Source organism: Cucurbita pepo, chromosome LG15, assembly GCF_002806865.2.
Source record: "Cucurbita pepo subsp. pepo cultivar mu-cu-16 chromosome LG15, ASM280686v2, whole genome shotgun sequence".
NCBI classification, from domain to species: domain Eukaryota; kingdom Viridiplantae; phylum Streptophyta; class Magnoliopsida; order Cucurbitales; family Cucurbitaceae; genus Cucurbita; species Cucurbita pepo.
The window spans coordinates 147,160-168,560 of NC_036652.1; the positions used below are offsets into that span (position 1 = coordinate 147,160).

General features: G+C 39.5%; 4 protein-coding genes across 8 annotated transcripts; 2 read left to right on the forward strand and 2 right to left on the reverse strand.

The window, feature by feature from the left end:
• Positions 1-1,774, forward strand: LOC111776320 (protein LIFEGUARD 2-like). Its single transcript, XM_023655745.1, has 4 exons — positions 1-439; positions 528-641; positions 1,063-1,220; positions 1,317-1,774. The coding sequence occupies exons 1-4, from the start codon at positions 193-195 to the stop codon at positions 1,521-1,523; spliced, it is 726 nt and encodes a 241-aa protein (XP_023511513.1). The 5' UTR covers positions 1-192; the 3' UTR covers positions 1,524-1,774.
• A 186-nt stretch (positions 1,775-1,960) lies between these two features.
• LOC111776319 (VAN3-binding protein-like) lies at positions 1,961-4,588 on the reverse strand. The gene is made up of 6 exons (XM_023655744.1): positions 4,090-4,588; positions 3,891-4,013; positions 3,179-3,608; positions 2,780-3,022; positions 2,574-2,681; positions 1,961-2,493 (listed from the first exon to the last, which is right to left on the reverse strand). Exons 1-6 carry the CDS (start codon positions 4,426-4,428, stop codon positions 2,285-2,287), a joined length of 1,452 nt encoding a protein of 483 aa, XP_023511512.1. The 5' UTR covers positions 4,429-4,588; the 3' UTR covers positions 1,961-2,284.
• Positions 4,589-8,883: 4,295 nt separating this feature from the next.
• Positions 8,884-13,880, reverse strand: LOC111776520 (protein NETWORKED 1C). 3 transcript variants are annotated; one of them, XM_023655988.1, is made up of 5 exons: positions 13,682-13,880; positions 13,566-13,606; positions 13,311-13,464; positions 10,783-13,196; positions 8,884-10,199 (listed from the first exon to the last, which is right to left on the reverse strand). In XM_023655988.1, the coding sequence occupies exons 2-5, from the start codon at positions 13,590-13,592 to the stop codon at positions 9,012-9,014; spliced, it is 3,783 nt and encodes a 1,260-aa protein (XP_023511756.1). In that variant the 5' UTR covers positions 13,593-13,606; positions 13,682-13,880; the 3' UTR covers positions 8,884-9,011. The 3 variants fall into 3 exon arrangements, with proteins under 3 accessions (XP_023511756.1, XP_023511757.1, XP_023511755.1); XM_023655989.1 differs by having other exon boundaries at positions 13,311-13,491; XM_023655987.1 differs by lacking the exon at positions 13,682-13,880 and having other exon boundaries at positions 13,566-13,675.
• Positions 13,881-17,954: 4,074 nt separating this feature from the next.
• LOC111811146 (CST complex subunit STN1) lies at positions 17,955-20,305 on the forward strand. 3 transcript variants are annotated; one of them, XM_023697889.1, is made up of 2 exons: positions 17,955-19,102; positions 20,038-20,305. In XM_023697889.1, exon 1 carries the CDS (start codon positions 17,971-17,973, stop codon positions 18,478-18,480), a length of 510 nt encoding a protein of 169 aa, XP_023553657.1. In that variant the 5' UTR covers positions 17,955-17,970; the 3' UTR covers positions 18,481-19,102; positions 20,038-20,305. The 3 variants fall into 3 exon arrangements, with proteins under 3 accessions (XP_023553657.1, XP_023553655.1, XP_023553656.1); XM_023697887.1 differs by having other exon boundaries at positions 17,971-19,102; positions 19,424-20,305; XM_023697888.1 differs by having other exon boundaries at positions 17,971-19,102; positions 20,027-20,305.
• Positions 20,306-21,401: the final 1,096 nt, after the last annotated feature.

Genomic DNA, 21,401 nt, shown 5'->3' on the forward strand with positions numbered 1-21,401 from the left:
ATAACAACCGAAAGGACTTTCTGGCTTACACGCGATGAATCGAGAAGTCTCCGTCGGCCGGAACCTCTCCATCTTATAAGCTCTGCGATAATCATACGGGAACCCGAATTGGGCCTTCGTTGAACCCTTCAGCACTTTCGATTAAAGCTTTGTTTCTTCGTTTTTCTTCTACTTGATCTTGGCGTTTCAAAGATGTGGAATCAGCAGAGGAAGTATGATGTGGAGAGTGGAACAACGCCGCTGTACCCGACGATGCTAGAGAGCCCACAGCTCCGATGGGCTTTCATTCGGAAGATCTACTCTATCATTACCATCCAACTACTCGCCACCGTTGCCGTCGCCGCCACGGTTGTTTATGTTCCATCAATTTCTACTTTCTTGAGCACTACTAGGGCAGGCCTGGCTGTATACATCATTCTCCTTATTATGCCCTTCATAAGTTAGGTTCCTTCCTTCACCACTGATTTCTTTTTCTTTTAGGGTTTCCAATTGTTTCTGATTTGGTTTTTGTTTTGGATTCTCCACAGCGTTGATACCGCTCTCCTGTTACGCTCAGAAGCACCCCGTCAATTTGGTTCTCTTGGGTATTTTCACGGTGTCTTTCTCGTTCGCGATTGGATTGACTTGCGCGTATACAAGCGGTGAGTAGAATATTCTTCAATTTAACCTTTTTTTGTAGTGAATGCCTTCTGCCTTTAGGTAATTGGAAATTAGAGGATAGGTTCTTGCCTCCTTTGGTTGACCGACTCTACGTAAATTGGCTATTCTTGGGTAACTAAGCAAGATATGCTATAGATATGGTGATTAGTACACCGTATATAACTGATGATCGTATTGACAAAGCAGTTCTACAAATTGTTTGCTGTTGTTTTTGCTTTAGCCTTTAGTGCTTTCTGCATTTCTGCCTTTAGGAGTAAGGCGGTGGTTGTAAATTTGGTAGAGGTTTTTGGTTGAATACTTGTTTCTTTGCAGAACTATGTGTGTTTGGGTATAAGATTATGTAGACTTGGTTTGCAAATGCAAAATAGTTCCTTGTCTGAGCTTTGAACGAATCATGAACAGGGAAGGTCATTCTTGAGGCTGCAATTCTAACTGCCGTGGTTGTGGTGAGTCTCACTCTCTACACATTTTGGGCAGCCAAAAAGGGCTATGATTTCAGCTTCCTTGGTCCATTTCTATTTGGTGCTCTGGTTGTCCTCCTGATATTCGGTCTGGTTCAGGTACGCTCAATAGCACAACCCCATGTTCAAATTTGACATGAGTGTATTTGAATTGAGCTTCATTAGCATAATATGAATTTCGTTCATGGAATGCAGGCCTTCTTTCCGTTGGGTCGGACTTCTATGATGGTTTATGGATGTCTAGCGTCCATCATCTTCTGTGGATACATCGTCTATGACACCGACAATCTCATAAAAAGATACTCATACGACGAGTACATCTGGGCTTCTATTGCCTTATATTTGGACATCGTCAACCTTTTCCTCTCACTATTGTCAATCTTCAGAGCAGCTGATAATTGAAGAGGGGCTTGGTTTTCTTTGTGGTTAGATTTTCATCGGCTTTTCCCTTTATGAAACTCTATCACTGTTATTAATAAATGGTGTGTACACTTCATATCTTTCTCTCCGATTAATAGCACCATTACAAAAGCATCGAACTGTAAAGGTTTCTGTTGCTGTTGATCAGGTGATAGATTGAATCTCATACCCATTGTAAGTTGTAACTAAACTATCTACTGCTTTTCAATATAAGTATCAGAATTAGATTTGTATCTTCTTGTACCATATGGTGTTCCAAGTCATTCTTAAAGCATTTACCATTAGAAGAATGATCCTTAATAAAGTTACCCCAACACAAAGATGAATAGACTGACAAAATTTGGAATGTAGAGTCATGAATGATTGCTTCTTTTGTTGGTTTGAATTTACATCACATCAGAGTACCTTCAGCCGTAATAGGGCTTCAATCAGTTGCTGCGTTTTACTAATGATAACAGGTTATAAATTAGCACTCATGACAACTACCTTCCTTTAGAATGTTTGCTGCGTACATTTTTAGCAATTCTAAGATTACAATCCGCAGGCTCTTCTAGAGAATTAGACTGACCCAAACAATAGTTTTTATTTGGATATCTGCCATAAGTGATTTCGAGTTCCCTGCCCCCTTTTCCTCTATCCCTGTGTACATTCTTTCAAGGGGGATCTAAGCATCATCCGAACCAACCATTTTCACCTAAACTACTCACTATCTAAGTCACAAAAGAGAGAATACGTTAAACATCCTAATATCTGTTCTTAGAATCAGCTACCATGGAAAGGAGCCTTGAAACCCCTTGTGTCCACTGATTGTACTCTCGCTGGCTCCTGCACTCGAACTCTATTATGCCTCGCATTTCTGTCTTCAAACCGAAGTAACGTCGCTGTTCTCCGCCCTCAAGCAAGTGTCGTCCAGGCCATGCCTGTATGTTCCTGCATACACCCAACACCACATCTGCAGTGCCAAAAACAAATATTAACACCAAGGTTCAAGTCTAATACCCAAGTCGTTACCAAGACAGTAAAAAGACTCACTCTTTTTCTTTTTTGTGAATGTTCCTGCAGCATGTCTGCTCTTCATCTTCAGCATCACCTGCCCAGTGCGGTGAATGTAAACAGACACTATTTTCCAGTGAAGATCCCCTGCATTATCAATCCAAACTTGTTAGACAAATTCTTTTAATTTTCATCTTGTCATTTCCATATGGAAAGCGTTGAGAAAATTAGCTTCTAAAGAACACCTTTCCGAGTGCGCTTGAGGAGCTCGGTGCCTCTTGCAAGAAAATCTTGGGTATGGGCGAAGAGAAAATTATCAGCTTGGTGCAGCTCTGCTTCTTGGCTATGGCCATCGTTGGTATGATGAATGTTGCCTCTGTTACCACAAGCACCCATTGGTGGTAATCCTTTGTCCACTGGTAACACTGATGAGATATTCCATACTTCCTTTATTGCTCTTGCCTTCAGTGTCGCTGCTCCTCGTAGAGCTACAAGAACAAAGATGATGATTCAATGTTTTTTGACATTTGGCTTCTGAACTTTTAAATGCTTGCTCTGTCTTTGGTTTTTGTAGTTACAGATCTTTATATTGTTCATCGGAGTAAAGATTTCAGAGTTGAAGGGCAAGCTTATTATCGTCTTACCTGTGGCTGCTGCAGCAGTAAGAGTGGAGATATCATCGTGAGATCTGACATTAACGGCAGAGCTAATAACCGAAGCAAGGTGGTCTCTTTCAGCCCCCATTGCCTCCGCCGCCTCCACACATTGAGCAGCCACCAAGGTGGCAGCCGAGGCCACCGCCATATCGGTCTTAGCCGAGTGCTCATTCTTCTTTGACGAAGAAGTAGCTTGGAAAGCTGCAATTGCCGCCATTGCAGCAGCCACCGCAGCAACCGAAACAGCGGCATGGAGTTGAGCATTGTGGGCTCTGTGCTCTTCCTTTTTCTTCTCTTTTCTATCCTTCAGCCACCTCCCCACCGTCTTTGACCCGCCCCCGGCATTTCCACCGACATTGCCGGCGCTAGCACGGCCATTTGTGAAAAGGGGCTGAATGCTGTGATTTGCTCGAAAGAACTGCAACAAAATTAAGTCTTGGAATTCTTAAACTTTGTAATTTTTAAAAGCAGAAGGTTAAATTCTTTAAAATTTTCATTATTTAAAGTGTTTTCTAGAAAAATTGAAATATTAATAAAAGGAATGGAAAAGAAAAAGCTGCAGGGTGCAGGCAATTAGCCTTAGAACAACACACTGCAGAGCAGAGTGCGAAACAGAAGGCTGCTAGCAACAGAGGGAGACAGAAAAACAGAGTATTTGTCTCCTACATTCGAATTCTGGAGAGATTTGTTTGTTTGGTACCTTAACGACGTCGTCGAATTCATCGGAAGGTGACACCGGCGGGCTGTCTGTTTCCGTCAAAGACCCACCGTTCAAAGGCCCACTGCTGTGTGAAAGCCTCCCGGACGTCAACGGCGACACCTCCTGTCAAAACAGAGTTTCAGGGAAAAACCCAAAATCGGTTCCAAATAGGAATTGGGTGAGTAGTAACTATTGTTACCTCTCTGACGGACTGTGACATAATGCGATCAAGAACGAGCTGAGAAGTGGCGGAGGAAGAGAAGGAGAAGTTGTTTCCGTTGCCCTGAAGAACAGGGAATTCCTCGAACTCGCCGGTGACATCTTCGGGTATAGACGACGTCGTACAGGAAGACCCACTTGCGGATTTTGGAGGCAAATGGAACGGCATAGCAGCCGTGTTCATGGAAGGAGGAGGCACCAGAGCTTTAGAGACCTCAAAAGCAGAGGCACTCCATGAGCGAGAGAGGAACTCCATTGGAGCTCTTGGGCTTTCTGGTAAGTGAGTTCTACACCCTTTGAGTGAGTAAGAATCATCCATTGAACAACAGCTGAAGAGAGGGTTTTGTGTGTTGTTTGTGAAGAAAACAGAGTGGGAGTTTGGGTTTTATGCTTTGCCCTTTGGCCTTAAAAGATTTAATCTTTGTTCATTTTCAAGAGATGCTCAAATAATGAATACATGTGGGGTATACTCTAGTCAAATTTTGCATGTGACCTCTAAGGAAAAAAAAAAAAAGATAAAGTTTTCTAGTTTTCACTCAAGATAAGCTTTACTCTGTTTATTTACCAATGTTCTTCTCAAAATGTGAAAGAAAATAAAAACAAAAACCCCATCAATTTGCCTTTCGTTTATATTCCATTAAAAGATGCAATCTTACTCGAGATTTCATAAATGTTTGGAAACAATCATTGAATCAAGTATGAAGTGCCACCAAGATCACTAATCCATACATTCTTTATCAGTATATGGCCAGTCATCTCTCCGGTACAAGTTTAGGACCTTGACCCTGTTATTTTGAGATCATATCTAGAATTTCGAGTTTGCCTTGATTTGGTACCGAAACAGTGATCTATCTTTAGATGCCCAGTTAGCTGCTACGCATCAACGCATATCGAGAGAACTAACTAGCTATGATTTCGTTCTAAGTTGCATATATTTGGGTTTTGATTAAAAGAAAAAGTTATGCAAATGATATAAAAAATCTAATGCCCTACAAGTGGAAAGGATGTTGAAGAAATAATTGGGGGATTATGAAATGAGGAGGTGTTGATTAGGGTTATTGCTTTAGAAAAAGAGAAAGAGAAAGAAAGAAAAAGAGAAAGAGAAGGTATAATGGCCAAAATGCACACATCCCTAAGAGTCTTTCTCAAAATGAGCCTTTGGGTAAGTCAAAAAGTGGGGTTCCCCTCCTCGAACATGTCTCTCACCTTTAATCATATATTCCTTCCTTCTATGCTTTCATTTCATGCCCTTTTTCCATCTCTAATTGCTTTTTCTTTCCCAAAACATCAAAATTAAGAACAAAAAAGGCGACACATTTAAGCAAACAAACATCGTTTAGCCGAACCCAGATGAGAAAATCAGGTGTTCGTAAAGAAAGTTGTCTCCTTTAAGCAAAGTAACGCATCATTACATTAGAAAAAGGTAAAAATCAATTAACCCATCATCAAACCAAAAGAACCATTTTTTTTTTTTTTTTTTTTTTTTTTGATAGAGTGAGATGAGTTGTAAAATAAAATGCACGATGGAAAGTGTTTCCATTCCAGGTCACCGACAAACTGATCCGATCCAAGCCTTGTTCTAGTTTTAAACCATTAACGTTTAAATTAGAGAAATTTTAAAGTGGGAATAGGAAAAGAATTTGTATGAAGGTTCTAAATGTGAAGACTTTATAGGGTCCTATGAATCACTAAGATTGTTTTGAAAGAAAGAAAGGAAAGGAAATGAATAAGGTTTTGACCAAAGAAAGTGGATTCCATTAAAATGAGTGAAATTCCATTGTTTTCTTTTTGGAAATGTCCCGAGATCCCAAATCAATCATTTATTTTCTTATCCTTTTCTCTTCTCTTCCAACGTTTAAATGAATAGGCCTAACCCACAAACCCATTTTCAAACTTTGAACTTCACCACAGACACTTCCCATCAACCTCTGCTCCAAATTTGGCCCACTTCTCAAAAACACTCCGCCCCATCAACCTACTCGAACGAATTATTCATTCAGTAAAACGAGACCCAAGGAAGGGGTAAGACTGTGAGATCCCACCTCGATTAGGAGAACGAAGCATTCCTTATAAAAGTGTGGAAACCTCGAACTCTAATGGAAGGAAGGAAAAGCCCAAAGAGGACAATATATGCTAGCTGTGGGCTTGAGCTGTTACAAATGGTATCAGAGCTAAACAACCGGCAGTGTGCCAGCAAGGACGTTGGGCCCACAAGGGAGTGAATTGTGAGATCCCACGTCCGTTGGAGAGGGGAACGAAACATTCCTTATAAAAAGTGTGGAAACGTCTCTAACGGACGCGTTTTAAAAACTAAACCTCTCTCTAATAGAGACGTTTTAAAACTTTTAGGGGAAGCTTGGAAGGGAAAGCCCAAAAGAGGACAATATGTGCTATCGGTGGACTTGGACTGTTACAAATGATATCAGAGCCAGACAACAGACAGTATGTCAGCAAGGACGTTGGGTCCACAAGGGAGTGGATTGTGAGATCCCACATCAGTTGGAGAGGGGAACGAAACATTCCGAGTGTGAAAACCTCTCCCTAATAGGCGCGTTTTAAAACCTTAAGCGAAAGTGGAAAAAGGACACGCATTTTTCCCAACATTATCACAGATGTTGGTTATGTCGTAAGCCGACATGTTTTAAGGTTGAGACAAAATTGGGGCTGATCCAATGGGTTCCCACAGTTCAGCCTTTGAATGAGAAAGCTGTTGAAGATGAAGAATGGAGAGTGACATATGCTACAACCCGCGTGACTGCTTGTACCATCTTCATCATCAGATCAGTCTTCTTCATAATTTTCTGGTGCTGATGAAGCTTAGAAGAGATAGCCACAACCTCGAAGTGCTTAATGCCTGTCTATTGCATTGTTTTGTTGCTCTTTTGTGTTATTAAGCACTTCGAGGTTGTGGCTATCTTCGGCTATAGTGTTAGGAATCACGGATCTCTATAATGGTATGATATTGTCCACATTGAGTATAAGCTCTCATGGCTTTGCTTTGGACTCCGTCTCAACAATCCTCCCCTCGAACAAAGTACATTATAGAGTGTCCCCCGAAGTTTATGGAGCCCTCGACAAAGTACATCATTTGTTCAACACTTGAGTCACTTTTGACTACACCTTCGAGGCTCACAACTTCCTTGTTCGACATTTGAGGATTCTATTGACATGGCTAAGTTAAGGGCATGACTCTGATACCATGTTAGGAATCATGGCCCTCCATAGTGGTATGATATTGTCCACTTTGAGCATAAGCTCTCATGACTTTTCTTTGGACTCCCTCCCAACAAGCCTCTCCTCGAACAAAGTACACTATAGAGTGTCCCCCGAGGTCTATGGAGCCCTCAAACAAAGTACATTTGTTCGACACTTGAGGATTCTATTGACATGACTAAGTTAAGGGCATAGCTCTGATACCATGTTAAGAATCATGACTCTCCACAATGATATGATATTGTCCACTTTGAGCATAAGCTCTCAGGGCCTCGTACCAATGGAGATGTATTCCTTACTTATAAACTCATGATCATTCCTTAAATTATTAACCAACGAGGAACCCTCTCCCAATAATCCTCAACAGAATAGTGTTAGTGGTGTTTGACGTCTCTCCACAAGAGGTAGTCTACTACAAAAGAAGCCAAAGTGAATTCTGCAACTTTGTCCATATTATCCTAATCAATAGAGACATTCTGAGATTCCCATCTCCGAATGAAACCAGAAATAGGTGCCACATGGCGTGGTAAAACGGCAGCCCTTTTATTACAGTGGATAAGTGTAAGAGATAGGAACTGATAGCACATTTAAGGGACTGATAGCACATTCTAAGTGACTGATAGCACATTTAAGGGCGGCCAGTGAAGTTCCTTTTATCAAAACATTCCTTTTGGTAGTCTTACATCTTCAAGATTCTTGTTCAAAATTTGAAACTAGAAAGGTTGATTAAAAGAATTTTCAAAAGTGATGTGAAAAAGTAGAAACTAAAGCAAGGAACTTGGGAAAGAAAAAAGAAGAGGTTATGAAGCAGGTCCCAAGAAAGCAAAATTTCATCAAGGAAAAGAGGATGAATGAAGTATTTTTATGTATGTTTTTGTGTTGCCTGTTTAGGTTAGGGAGCCCTTGCCTGCTTTGTATAGGTAGATTCTTGTTCAAAATTAGTCCTTTTTTGCATCAAAATCAGGGGCCTTTGGTTGGATGTCTCGTCTTCTTGCAGTTGGAGAATCTTATCTGTTATCAAGTTCCTATCGAGTTCCCCCTAGCTTTTGTAAGGGCTCGACACCGCCGTTAGTAGATATTGTCCTCTTTGGACTTTCCCTTTAAGGGCTTCCCCTCAAGGTTTTAAAACGCATCTACTAGGGAAAGGTTTCCACACCCTTATAAGGAATGTTTCGTTCCCTCACCCCCCTAGGGGCCAGCATTCTCGTTGACACACTGTCCAGTGTCTAGCTCTGATACCATTTGTAACAACCCAAGCCACTTTGGGCTTTCCTTTATGGACTTCCTCATTACGCGTCTATTGTGAGATCCCACATCGGTTGGAGAGAGGAACAAAACATTCTTTATAAGGGTGTGGAAACCTCTTCCTAGCAGATGCATTTTAAAAATCGTGAGGGGAAGCCCAGAAGGGAAAACCCAAAGAAGATAATATCTGTTAGCGGTGGGCTTGAGTTTGAGCTGTTACAACTTTACTTCAGATGGGTTGCACATCGTTTGTATGGTTCGGTGGCTCAAAATAGACTTGTTTTGTCAAAAGATCTTGTCCTAAGAGCTAGCCTAAGTCTTAATAGAATCAGCATTAACTTGAATATATACAACTTCTAAGATAGACATATATTCTGAAAGCTACAAAAAAGTAAGTCACCTACTGTATGAAAAGATAAGTAAATACGCGAGTTTCAACTCGGTTCAAAGCAATGTCGAACGACTAACCATTGAAGTCGAAAAAATCCTTTCACCAATTGTTGGACTAGGAGACATGGTGGGGTGCATACATCCACAGAATAACGCCTTCTTGTTCTTGTTCTTGCTTCTAATGCTACTGTAAAGATAGTCCTGCAGTCGAATTTTGGGTCGTTCGACGACCCTCGTCCTAGACTTTGTTTCCTTTTCGTCGTCTTGTTTCAGTAGTAGAAATTGTAACCTCTGCACCTCAAGCTGCAGCTGCCCAATTTTCTTGGACCCTCTTCTTGCTTGAGCTGAAATGATTCTTTTCCGGACATTTCCACTTTCATCAGCAGATCCAATGGAGGTCGCTCCATCAGTAGACAATGTCCCATCTTGTACATTCTTCATCAATTTGCAATTGGCATTAAACTGCTTCATAACAGACGCCTCGACTTCTTCGAGTTGTTCTTTCATGGTGTCGTACTCCGCTGCGTTACTCCTTTTCTGCTTCGTAAGTACAATTCGCTTTAAATCTTGAATGGTTATTTGAAGGTTTGTCAATTTCTGCATATCGGAATCGAGTCGTTCAAGAATCTTCCTCTCTTTTCGTTTGTGGAGAGGGACGGATAATCTACTTGAGGTCTCTGATATGTCCACTCCCACCTCTTTCTCGACCGATGAATCGGTCGAGGGATGCTTATTTTGTTCCTTGACTACTTCAAATCTGTTATAGTTAGTTGAGGACGTCGCCGTGTTCTGAGATTTGCATACCATAAGATCAATGCTACCATCCTCATCAGTTGCCTCCCATAATTCTAGCATCTGGTTGTCAACTCCATTAGAACATTTGGCCATTTGATCAAGAATGATGTCCTTTGTCAATATTTCACCACTAACTTCAACGACTTTCGTCTTCGATCTCTGTAATTCGTTTCCGAGTTCAATCTCTCTTCTTGGAGTAGTAGGCCTTGTCTGGTAATTTCCACAACCCGCTTCCTCGATTCTCCTCGTTACCATCTCTTGTTTGCTAGTAGAGTTCATGTTTTCTAGAGTCTCGAGTTTTACCTTTTCGATTACAGCCATTTCCACAACCTGAATCCTTCTATGCAAATCCTTCAATTCAAAAGATCCATTGTGCAGTCTTGCTATCAGATCGTGATATATTTGCTGGAAGCCTTCAGAATGCTCATGATTTGCTGAGTCAGTATTCTGAAAACAGAGAGTATAAGTTGCATACCGAGAATGTTGAGGATTGTTGGGAGGGAGTCTCGAGAATGATCATGGGTTTATAAATAAGAACTACATCTCCATTGGTATGAGCCCTTTCGGGGAGGCCCAAAGCAAAGTCACGAGAGCTTATGCTCAAAGTGGACAATATCATACTATTGTGGAGAGTCGTGATTCCTAACATGGTATCAAAGTCATGCCCTTAACTTAGCCATGTCAATAGAATCCTCAAATGTCAAACAAAGAAGTTGTGAGCCTCGAAGGTGTAGTCAAAAGTGACTCAAGTGTCGAACAAAGGGTGTACTTTGTTCGAGGACTCCAGAGAAGGAGTCGAGCCTCGATTAAGGAGAGACTGTTCGAGGGCTCCATAGGCCTCAGGGGAGGCTCTATAGTGTACTTTGTTCGAGGGGAGGATTCCCACATCGACTCTCCATTGGTATGAGGCCTTGTGGGGAAGTCCAAAGCAAAGCCACGAGAGCTTATGCTCAAAGTGGACAATATCATACCGTCGTGGAGAGTCATGATTCCTAAAAAGAAAGTATATGAGATCATAGAGAATGAATACCTTTACTTCTTGTTTCTCATAGTTGTGAGTTTTTCTGCACAGAAGAGAATGATTCTCCAGATAGGTTACAGAATCATTCAAAGATGTGACTGCTGATGTATATTTGGCCAAATGAACTCCTAGTTCTTCACTTACATCAGTTATGTTGTAATTACTTTGATTTTCGAGGTTCACGTATGCTTCATTGAGCTCAAGAAGCTTTCCCTGGAACACTATTTCTCGAACGGTAGAGCTTTGAAGCTCACCGAACAGTTCATCAGCCCGAGTCTCACATATTTCAACCTCCATTCCCTTCTTCATTAGCTCACACCTCAAACTCTTCTCCCTATGTTTATGCCTCTTAACATCTTCTTCCAAAGTAAAGTTTAGTTCCCGCAACGAAGCTATCTCTCTGGCTCGACGTTTACTTTCACTGGATAGTTCGACAACGACGTCCTCTTTCTCGTCTACTACAGCTCTAGCCTCTTCACACATCATGGCGAGTTCCTTCACCCTCTTATGCAACTCCGAGTTCTCATTCTGTATCATGATCATAAGCTGTTCTGCTTCCAAACGCTCATGCTCTGACCTCTCTAATAATCTTACTTTCTCTTCAAGATCATTGTTCAAACAGTGAAGCTTTTCCACTTCTTCAGCAAGTCGTTTTCGATCGAAGTTTGCATCGGAAAGTGAACTCTCGAGAAGGGTGTTTTTCTCCGACTGTCGTTCTAAGTTTTCGGTTGCCATTTGCAGCTGAGACGACAGGGTCGACTTCTCTCCTGAGAGAAGTTGACAGCATTCTTCCAATACCTTAACCTTCATCTGTTGGCTTTCTATTTCAATCAAATTCTTCTCACAGTGTTCTTCCATGTTCTTCAACTTCTCCAAGAGATCATTCTTTTGGTTAACTTGAAACTCAAGACTTGCTTCGAGTGTCTCCAAATTCGTAGTCATGTTCGACATCTCGTCCCGCAAACAATTTATCGACATTTCTGAAGATAAGTTAATCTTCTGGACTTCATCCTCTAGAACTCGATTCCGTGTTTCCATCTCCTGAGATTTTGAATGCAGTTCTTGCAATGTGGTGAAGGCAGTTTCATTCTCTACATATCTCGAACGTTCTTCCTGTATCGACGCCGAAAGCCTTCCCAACTCCTTCTGCTTCTCAATTAGTTCGACACTTTGCGAGCCTATCTTCTGCACCATAGAGTCCATCTCAGATTGAAGAATTTGATTCGACCTCTGTAAATGAAGGCATCTTTCTTCAGCACCCTTCAACATTGCAACCCCATTAGCCTTCTCATCCTCTACCCTTTCTAGCTTCTCTCGAGCATTAGAGATTTCGTGTTCCAGGCTCGTAATCTTCTCTCGACATAGACGATGCCTGAGACCAGCAGCTTTCGTTTCTTCAACTAATCGTGTGAGCGCTTCCCTAATCGTCAAGACTTCACTTTGAGCTTCATCAGCTTGCATCTTATACCTCCTGGCATCCTCTTCTGCAAGCACTACTCTTTCCTCTAAGCTTAAAACGGCAGCTTCTCTTTGAGACTCGACTCTTGAAACTTCCCGTTTAAGTCGTTCTACTTCCGTTTCGGCTTTGCTAGCTCTCGTAGTGTTTTCGACATTCTTTTGAACACACAAGATGCTGTCTTGTAGAGTAGATAACTTATCTAAACATTGCTGGTAGCTTAAAAGACTGGCTTCTCTTTCAGTCTCTAGTTTGGCAAGGGACTCTTTCAAAATCGAAACCTCCGTCTCGGCCTTACCAGCTCTTTCGTTTAAACTCCTTGAATCTTCTTGCGCTCGAGATACCTCGGACTCTAACGTAGACAACCTCTGTAGACTGTCGTTATACTGAAGTAACCCGACTTCCTTTTCAGCTTCTAGTTTAGCAAGCGCGTTCTTTAAGGATAAAATTTCATACTCAGCTCTATCCACCCTTTCGGACTCGACATATACTCGATTCTTAAGCTCATGATTCCCATTACTTTGTATATTCTCTTCTTCAGGATCAAGATCATGAAAATTGAGACGTTTTCTCGCCTTCCCATCGTCGAATTTCGAAAGATTCTTGGCTGCTCCGGAGTTAAACAACTCATCAAGATGCTTCAACCACGTCTCCCTTGTCATCAAATTAGAGCCTTTGCTGGAAGGTTGAGTTTTTTCAGGTGTAAAATAATCAGCATCAGTGCTGTCATCAGGGTGAGCCATGGATATATGATTAGGAAAAGCTTCAGCCATGGTTCGATGAGCCTGATGAATCACAACGGTTGCGTGATCGTATCGTTCAGCCAATGCTCGGTACGCTCGGTAAAACTCTTCGACTAGTTTCATAAGCTCAGGACGCTTTTTATAATACATCTCAGCCCTCTTTGCAAAGGAATCTGCATCTTCTTCAATAAGCTTGATCATCTGCTTGATGTTTTCATCCATGTCTACCAAGAACAGACAAGAATTCTGATTAGAGACACAAAAACAAAGAACATAGAACACAAAACACGACAGAATGAAACCTACAGGGCAGTTCCATAGACAACAAAAGGGTGTACCTGAAAGACTGTCTTGAAGCCATTTAGAGGTCTTTGGGCTAATGTGGCTATCCCACCACCAAGAATACGAACGCTTGGAATCTACAGCCGAGGGGGTTTCCATGGATTCCCCACTCTTATGTCTCAACCCAGATGGAATTTTGACCCAAAATCGCTAAATTGTGAACCCAAGAACAGGAATCTGGATCAAGGTTTGAAAAGAATGAAAACCCAGAACTTAGATTGTTGCATAGAAGCAAGAAAGCTGGAGGGTACCTGATGAACACGATGGGTTGTGTTCATGAGTGTTGTTGAACCTGAAGAACACATGAAATTCAGACATCATGGAAAGAACAAGAAACAGAGAAAAATTCAAGAATCAAAGAACTTACAGAACAGATTCTTATTTTTTGCCCCACAAAAGAGGAGAAGGGGTGGGTTTTGATTCTGGAATAGTAATGACAGTGGCAGTCTTTTAGTGTTCTTGTGTGTCGCTCAGCCTGGTTTTTTTGTTGCTTTTTATGCAGTCTAGTGGTAATATTTCAGCTTTTGCAAAATGTTCATGGCGGAAGATGAGAGCAAACACCGTGGTTAAGGGGAGAGAATTAAATAAGAGAGAGAAGAAATCTGTCCATTTTTATCACTTTATACAAAGTCAAGAATTGATTATTTTTTTTTTTTTTTAGGTTCATACTTATAGATCGAAGACAGATCCCAGGTCGGGAGGAGAATGAAACATCGTAGTTCCTACGGGGTGGAGACGATGAGGTCGGTCCGTGGATTTTCCTTCCTTTTGCCGCATTTCGTTCAAAGGGTTGAAGGGAGATAGTGCATCAAGCTATTCACAAGGGCCAACTTGACCCTCTTCCGAGGGATCCCAGATGGGGGAACCCTAAGAGAGCCGCCGACTCCAACTACTGTCCCATGTACTATTCATACTAGATTTGACCAACTGCCTATCCTACCTCCTCTACGTTTTTTGACAGCCTATTTTTGTTTCAGTAAAGTCTTTCAGTGGCATGTTTTGGTCCTCTCCCTCGTTATAAGTGTGTAGAAACTTTTTCTTAGTAGACACGTTTTAAAAATTTTGAGCTGAATCCCAAAAAAAAAAGTTCAAATAGGACAATATCGAGTTAATAGTGTGCTTGGACCAATACATGAAAAAAAAAAAAAAATGGGAATACTTTATCACTTCAACGTGGGATGCAATGGAAATATATATATATATATATCTTGTTTTTTAAGGAGTGTTCGTAGGTTGGATTTAATGGACCATTTTTCAAGGAGTGAAATTTTTTTATTAAATAATAAACTTATATAATTTATTTTGATGAATTAAGATTTGCAATTCAATTTTTAAATAAGTTTTTAAAAATTATTACATTTCAAAAAAGAAATAAATTTTATTTTTATGGAAAATAAAAAATAAAAAATAATTATCCAATAAATTAAAATTAATATATTAACATGTAATTATATCATAATAAAAAATATTTTTTTAATTGAACATTAAATTTTTATGGTTTTCAACTTAAAAGAGAATTACTAAAAAAAAATTTATTTATTTGAATTTAAAGGTGATCTAGTATTATAAAGAGTTTGACTTTATTCCTCGTGATTTTAGCCGCAAAATAAAATAATTATAATTATTATTTTAAAAAAAGATTCTTATATTAAAATTATCTCGTGAGTAATTGAAGGAAAATTAAAATTACCATATTAGTATTTTTATATATATATATTTTACTTGAACATGGAAATATTAAAATTCGAAGTAAAAAATAGTTACATTGGGGTTGAAATTTATGTTTTTAATTTATTTGTTGAACTTAAATAAGTAAATAAAAATTAAGTAGAAAATGATTTAATTATTTATAATGGTGGAGGGTACACATGTCATATCATGTATTTATATCACAAAATCTATTTTGAATCTACAAATAAATAAATAAATCATATTTGAATGGCATATGCTATGAGTGTGTGGAATAATTTAAATTATTTTATAACCTAAAGTTTTGAATCTACATGTTATCTTTATAGTATTATAAATAAAATCTTTTAAAAATAATATATATATATATATATATATATATATATATATATATATAATAAAAATGATGAGAGGCATAGAGAGGGCTTTGAAATCATGCCTTGCTTTAGGGGGAAAGATATAAAATGTATAGGCATGCTTGGTTTGCTTGTTTTTTTTAGTGTAACAACTTTACCCATATTCATTATTCATTATATTGTTGGGGCCTTTCTTTTTTATTTTTACAAAATTGATTAATTACCACTACTAAACGATAAAAAAGATGTGTATGAGGTTCATGAAAGGGGCCAACGTCGGTTGGTTCCTTTCTCCAATCAATGTAGGACCCTCACCAAATCCACCCCTTTGAGGTTTAGGGTCCTTGTTGACAACACCGCCTCGTGTCTACTCCCTTTGGGGAAGAACGAGAAGGCTCCCTCACCAAATCCATCCCCTTTCGGGTCCAGGGTCCTTACTGACACATAGCCTCGTGTCTACCCCCTTCGGAAAACAACGAGAAGACTCCCTCACCAAATCCACCCCCTTTGGGGTCCAACATCCTTACTAACACACCTCGTGCCTACCCCCTTCGGGGAAAAGTGAGAAGGCTGGCACATCGTCCGGTGTCTGGCTCTGATAACATTTGTAACATCCCAAATCTACCGCTAGCTGATATTGTCCTCTTTGGGTTTTCCCTTTCAGGCTTACCCTCAAGGCGGTGAGAGAAGGTTTTTCCACAGTTATCTTTTGTTCTCCTCCCCAACCAATGTGGGACATCACTTTTTTTTTTCTTCGTTCGTTGCATTATGACCATGTTACTATGAGATCTCATATTGGTTGGAGAGGAGAACGAAATATTTCTTATAAGGGTATTGAAGCTTCTCCCTACTAGACACGTTTTAAAACCCAGGGACGAAGCCAAAGAGGACAATATCTGTTAGCACTGTTGGATGATGGAAGTCCCACATCGGCTAATTTAGGGAATGATCATGGGTTTATAAGTGAGGAATACTAACTCCATTGGTTTGAAGCCTTTTGGGGAAGCCCAAAGCAAAGCCACGAGAGCTTATGCTCAAAGTGGACAATATCATACCATTGTGGAGAGTCGTGTTCGTCTAACAAGCAGTAGACTTGAGCCATTACAAATGGTATCAGAGTCAGACACCATTTATTATATAACTCACATTAAGGATAGTTAGTCTTTATTTTTCTTATATTTCTTCAATTTTTTTTAATGATATAATGACAATTCAACTATAAAAAAAATAAAATAAATAATTTGCTAGGGAAACCAAAAAGGAACGCAATGACGTGGCAAATCGAATTTTGTGTGGCACAAGATTGTTGGACCACGTGGGTGAATTTAATGTATACAAAAGTAATAAACTTTTAGACCATATTATAATTGATTGGATAATATATATGAAGCGTGGTCACTTTATAGAGCGCGGCTCATGTGGCGCACCTTAGGACCAACCATTCTCAGCTTAGTCAAGGTATTATAATAAATGTATTTACATTAATACCTCACCCCATCATTTTCATCATAAATATTACCCATACCATTAATTACTTCACTTTTTTATCTCTTCTGAAGTTACTATTAACCACAACAATCCTTTTCAAAATTACTGTTCTTTTTGTCGTCATATGCCACCCACTATTCCCATACATTGGGAGAACCTTTTTTCGTGAAAGGGTGATCTGTCTTCCCTAACTATTAGGGTTTGGGAGTACATAGCTATTTTCATTTATTCTTCTTAAAAATAAATTCAAAATTTAAAACGGTGAAACCCGAGTAAATGAATAGTACATGAATGATCGAAGACCACATTCAAACGAAAACTTAAAACAATTGAAATTTACTACTGTTTTCTTTTTCGGTGGCTCGATCAGAAGAAGCATATCAGTGAAGACAAAGTATGATGAAATTACTCGTGTTGGTTTGTGAAGACAATCTTCATTCTCAGAAGCGAGAACCAAGTAGCTTGACTATGTCGTGGGGGATGTAGAAGAGTGTTAAGGTCGTCAAGTATCGAATTCAAATTTCAAATCCTAATTCAAATCTTGGATATGGGTCGTTAAAAAAAATTTAAGGTCGAAATTTCCTTCTTCAAGTCTCGTTTGTTAGATGAAAGTGTCCCGCATCGGTTAATTTAGAGAATGATTATGAGTTTATAATCAAAGAAAACACTCTCTATTAGTATGAGGCCTTTTGGGGAAGCCCAACTCAAAATCATGAGAGCTTATGCTCAAAGTGGAAAATATCATACCATTGTGGAGAGTCGTGTTCGTCTAACACCGTTCATAATTTTAACGAATTTAAGTGTTATTTATTTTATTTTATGTAATTTAGTCAAAAAGAAAACAAACAAAAATAATATACTTATATTGTCATTATGCTGTTAGGACTTAGGAATAAGATAAAAGTATGAAGTGGACCCCACAGTCTTTTGTCGGATGTCGCTTCTTTACCCTTCCTTCCGTCGTCACCTATTCGTAGCCTTTGGATTTGTCTTAATGGGCCTGTCCTTGAACTTCAATTGGGCTCTCATGTATCTGAAAAAGCCCAATATAAGCCCAAATACAGGCCCAATGGGCCAGAGGTTTAACTCAGCCAGAACCATAGAACCACGTAGTAGGATTCCAATGAACCAGCAGCGAGCCTTCTCCCTCTACCACACCCACATCAAGCTCCTGGGTTTCGACCTTAATTCACTCGCGCAAAGCTCTTCTTCCTCCTCCTCCGATGCCGTTTCCTTCTCTCGCAGAGGCTATGCCGTTTCTTGTGTTGAGGTCGTCGGCGTTGTGGTCTTCCGTGACCTGAAACCCAACAGGTTTCTTAGATTTTCCGTCGACGATGGCACAGGCTGTGTTAGCTGTATCCTGTGGCTAAACCATCTCACGTCGCCTTATTTTGCCTCACGCCACCAGCCAGATGTTCGAATAATTGGAAATATGGCGACCCATTTCGCAGCCCAAATTAGGGTTGGGATTGTTGCTAGGGTTCGAGGGAAGGTTAGCAGCTATAGGGGAGTGGTGCAGATCACGGTGTCAGATGTTGTGGTTGAGAACGACCCAAATGCTGAAATTCTGCATTGGTTGGATTGTATGAGGTTGGCTCTTAAGTGTTATGACCTCTCCCCTGCACCTAAGTAGCTGTAGATTCCAATGGTTTTAAAATGCTATCTCTTCTAGTCTTGTGCTTTTCTTTTTTCTGAATGCAGTGAAGATTCCGCTCTTTGTTGCTTTTGTTTTCTCTTAAAGTTGAGTTTACTGTACAAGAGATTGGTCTTTGGAATGATTATATAATAAAATATGAAAACTAGTAGCTACTGCCTGTGTTTACTGTTTAGTTTGATGAAAGCTGCTGAAGTTCAACGAGGAAATTAATGAGAAATAACCAATTGACCATTCTTTTCTGCATTGGATATGATCAAATGGATGGTGTGAGTATTAATAAACAGCATAAACATATCAGCCCATACCACAGCTGCGACAAATTTGATCCATTCGCTACATCAAGTAGCAATGAAGATGTTAGTTTATATAGCATGATTTCTAGATGTATGGGCCTCCAAAACTTTTAGGCTTGCTTTCTTTTAGCTTTTTTCTTATGGAGTTGATTCTTTTTCAGTGAAGGATCCTTTTGAAAGAAAGATATGGGTAGTGGGGATTTTCTTGTTTCAAGCAGGGTATGCGCAGGATGAACAATGAAAAGTCAGAAACAAACGAGTCAATGTTTGTGGGGGAAAGAATGGCTTATGAACACAGATGAAAGGTAAGTTGAATCCTCTGTTACTGCATACCCAAAAAAACTCTCCACTTTTGAGCTCTGTCAATTCAAAACTGTGTCACTGAGATTTCACTATGGCTTTCAATCATTCTCACTGCTCTCTGTTGCTACCTATGAATATGATTGGCTTGCATTCAACTAATTCTCTGAAAAAAGAGCATTTTCTTATTGATATTGTGAAAGATTTCTGTTTGATATGTTTGGGCCATAAAGCACAAAAATAGTGGAAGCTTCCATATATGTGACTGCTATGGCTACTCACTGTTTCCTTTTCCTCTTTTTGAACTGATTCCTATGTGCTTTCAGAATAGGGATGTCAAACAAATTCAACCACCCTGATAGCTCGATCACTTTTACTCAAACTATTTTGGTTTGATTGATTCAAGTTTGACATGAGTTGAATTTTTCGTGAGTGTAACGGCCCAAGCTCACCGCTAGCAGATATTGTCCGCTTTGGGCTTTTCCACGCGTATGTTAAGGAGAGGTTTCTACCTCCTTTATAAGGGTGTTTTGTTCTCCTCTCCCAACTAATGTAGGATCTCTCAACGAGGATATAAATGATTGGATACAACATCTTCTATACCGAATAGGATATCCGTTTTTTTTGTATGTCAACAATGATTGGATAATTGACTAAGACTTATGCTATTATCATCTGAACTTGGATACGTGATTGATTGAGATTGATTGAAATTTATGTTGGTATCAAATGAAGTTATTAGATATATGATTGGTATGTTTGTTGAAGCAAATTAGACTTGAAACACAACCAAATCTGGAACTGGTTTATATGCATTGAACCTCATGAGTATTGCCAAATTGTTGCATGAAATTTAGTGGCTCTAGAGAATAGACAGTCGATTAAAATAATGAAAGAAACCAGTTGCAATGTTCTTGCTTTGAATTTAGTGGCCTTTCAGGTAGCTCAGGTGGCTATAAAACACATCGGTCGAGCTGTCTCAGACCTTGGTGGCTACGATCAAAACCAAAGAAGACGGTGGACAAATACCGAATGATTTGATGGGCCTACTCCAGTCGAACAAATATATTATCAATTCGAACATAGTTCAATTTTTCTTATTAGATTTTGTTAAATGAGATGGGTCGGGTCGCTTTCAAGTTGTACATCAACCCAAATGATTGATTGGATAATTAAAGGAGACGAAATAAAATATTTTACTTGCACAACTCATCAAATTCCATTTTGTTTTATAAGGTCTAAGGATGGCTGGTACATTAATTTAGTAGTTTTCATGTAAAAGTGTTTGATTCTATCAGATCTATTGTGCTGTTTGATGAGTGGAGATTAGAACTGGAGATGAATTTTATAATCCATCGAAAATCATAGAGATTACATTTGCCATTAAATAAGCACATTACAAGTTAAGAATTGACTTTGTAAACCATTCGTATCAAAGAAAAGATCTTTCTTCATTCAAAGGAATATTCTCAAACACGTTAACAAAGGACGGGTGCACGTAAGAACTGAAACTACATTCAAAGAAGAGTGTGCTTACAAGAACAAAACATGCTAAAACGACTCGTGTTGGGTTTGTGAGGATAGTCTTCACTGTTAAGAGCAGTTCAAGACATAAAGGGATATCGGGGCCATCAAGTACATGAGGCTTTAGTGCGATCGGATGGACGAAAATAATGTTTGTGAAAGTACTGATCTTTAATTGTCTGTTGTTTTCAAAGGATGGGTTGGCGTTTTGGTACTTCTATTTTGTATATCCTTTTACAGTTGTTTCTTTAATCAGATGCTGAATGTATACATATATATGTATATGAATATTATCCAATGTGACATCCCCACGTGGCTGAAGGTAGGTGATAAGGTATCATTCAGGTAAAAGAAGATTGGGGGAACCATAAACTCATAATATCATTTATTGAATCAAAAAGTATATGCAGACTCAATTTGTATAGAAGCATTAAACCATTTGGGCTCCATTCGAATTTAAGTTCTTGATCGGGATTGGCAAATTCATGTAAGAGTCTAAGTTCACCGCTAACTAATATTGTTTGTTTTGGTTCGTTATGCATCACCGTTAGCCTTACGGTTTTAAAACACGTCTATTAGGAAGAAGTTTTCACACCCATATAAAGGATGTTTTGTTTCCCTCTCTAACCGATGTGAGATCTCACAATCCACCCCTTTGGGGGCCTAGAGTCATCATTGGCACACCACCTAGTGTCTGGCTCTAATACCATTTGTAACGAAGCATTCCATATTGGTTGGAGAGAGGAACAAAACATTTCTTATAAGGATGTGGAAACCTCT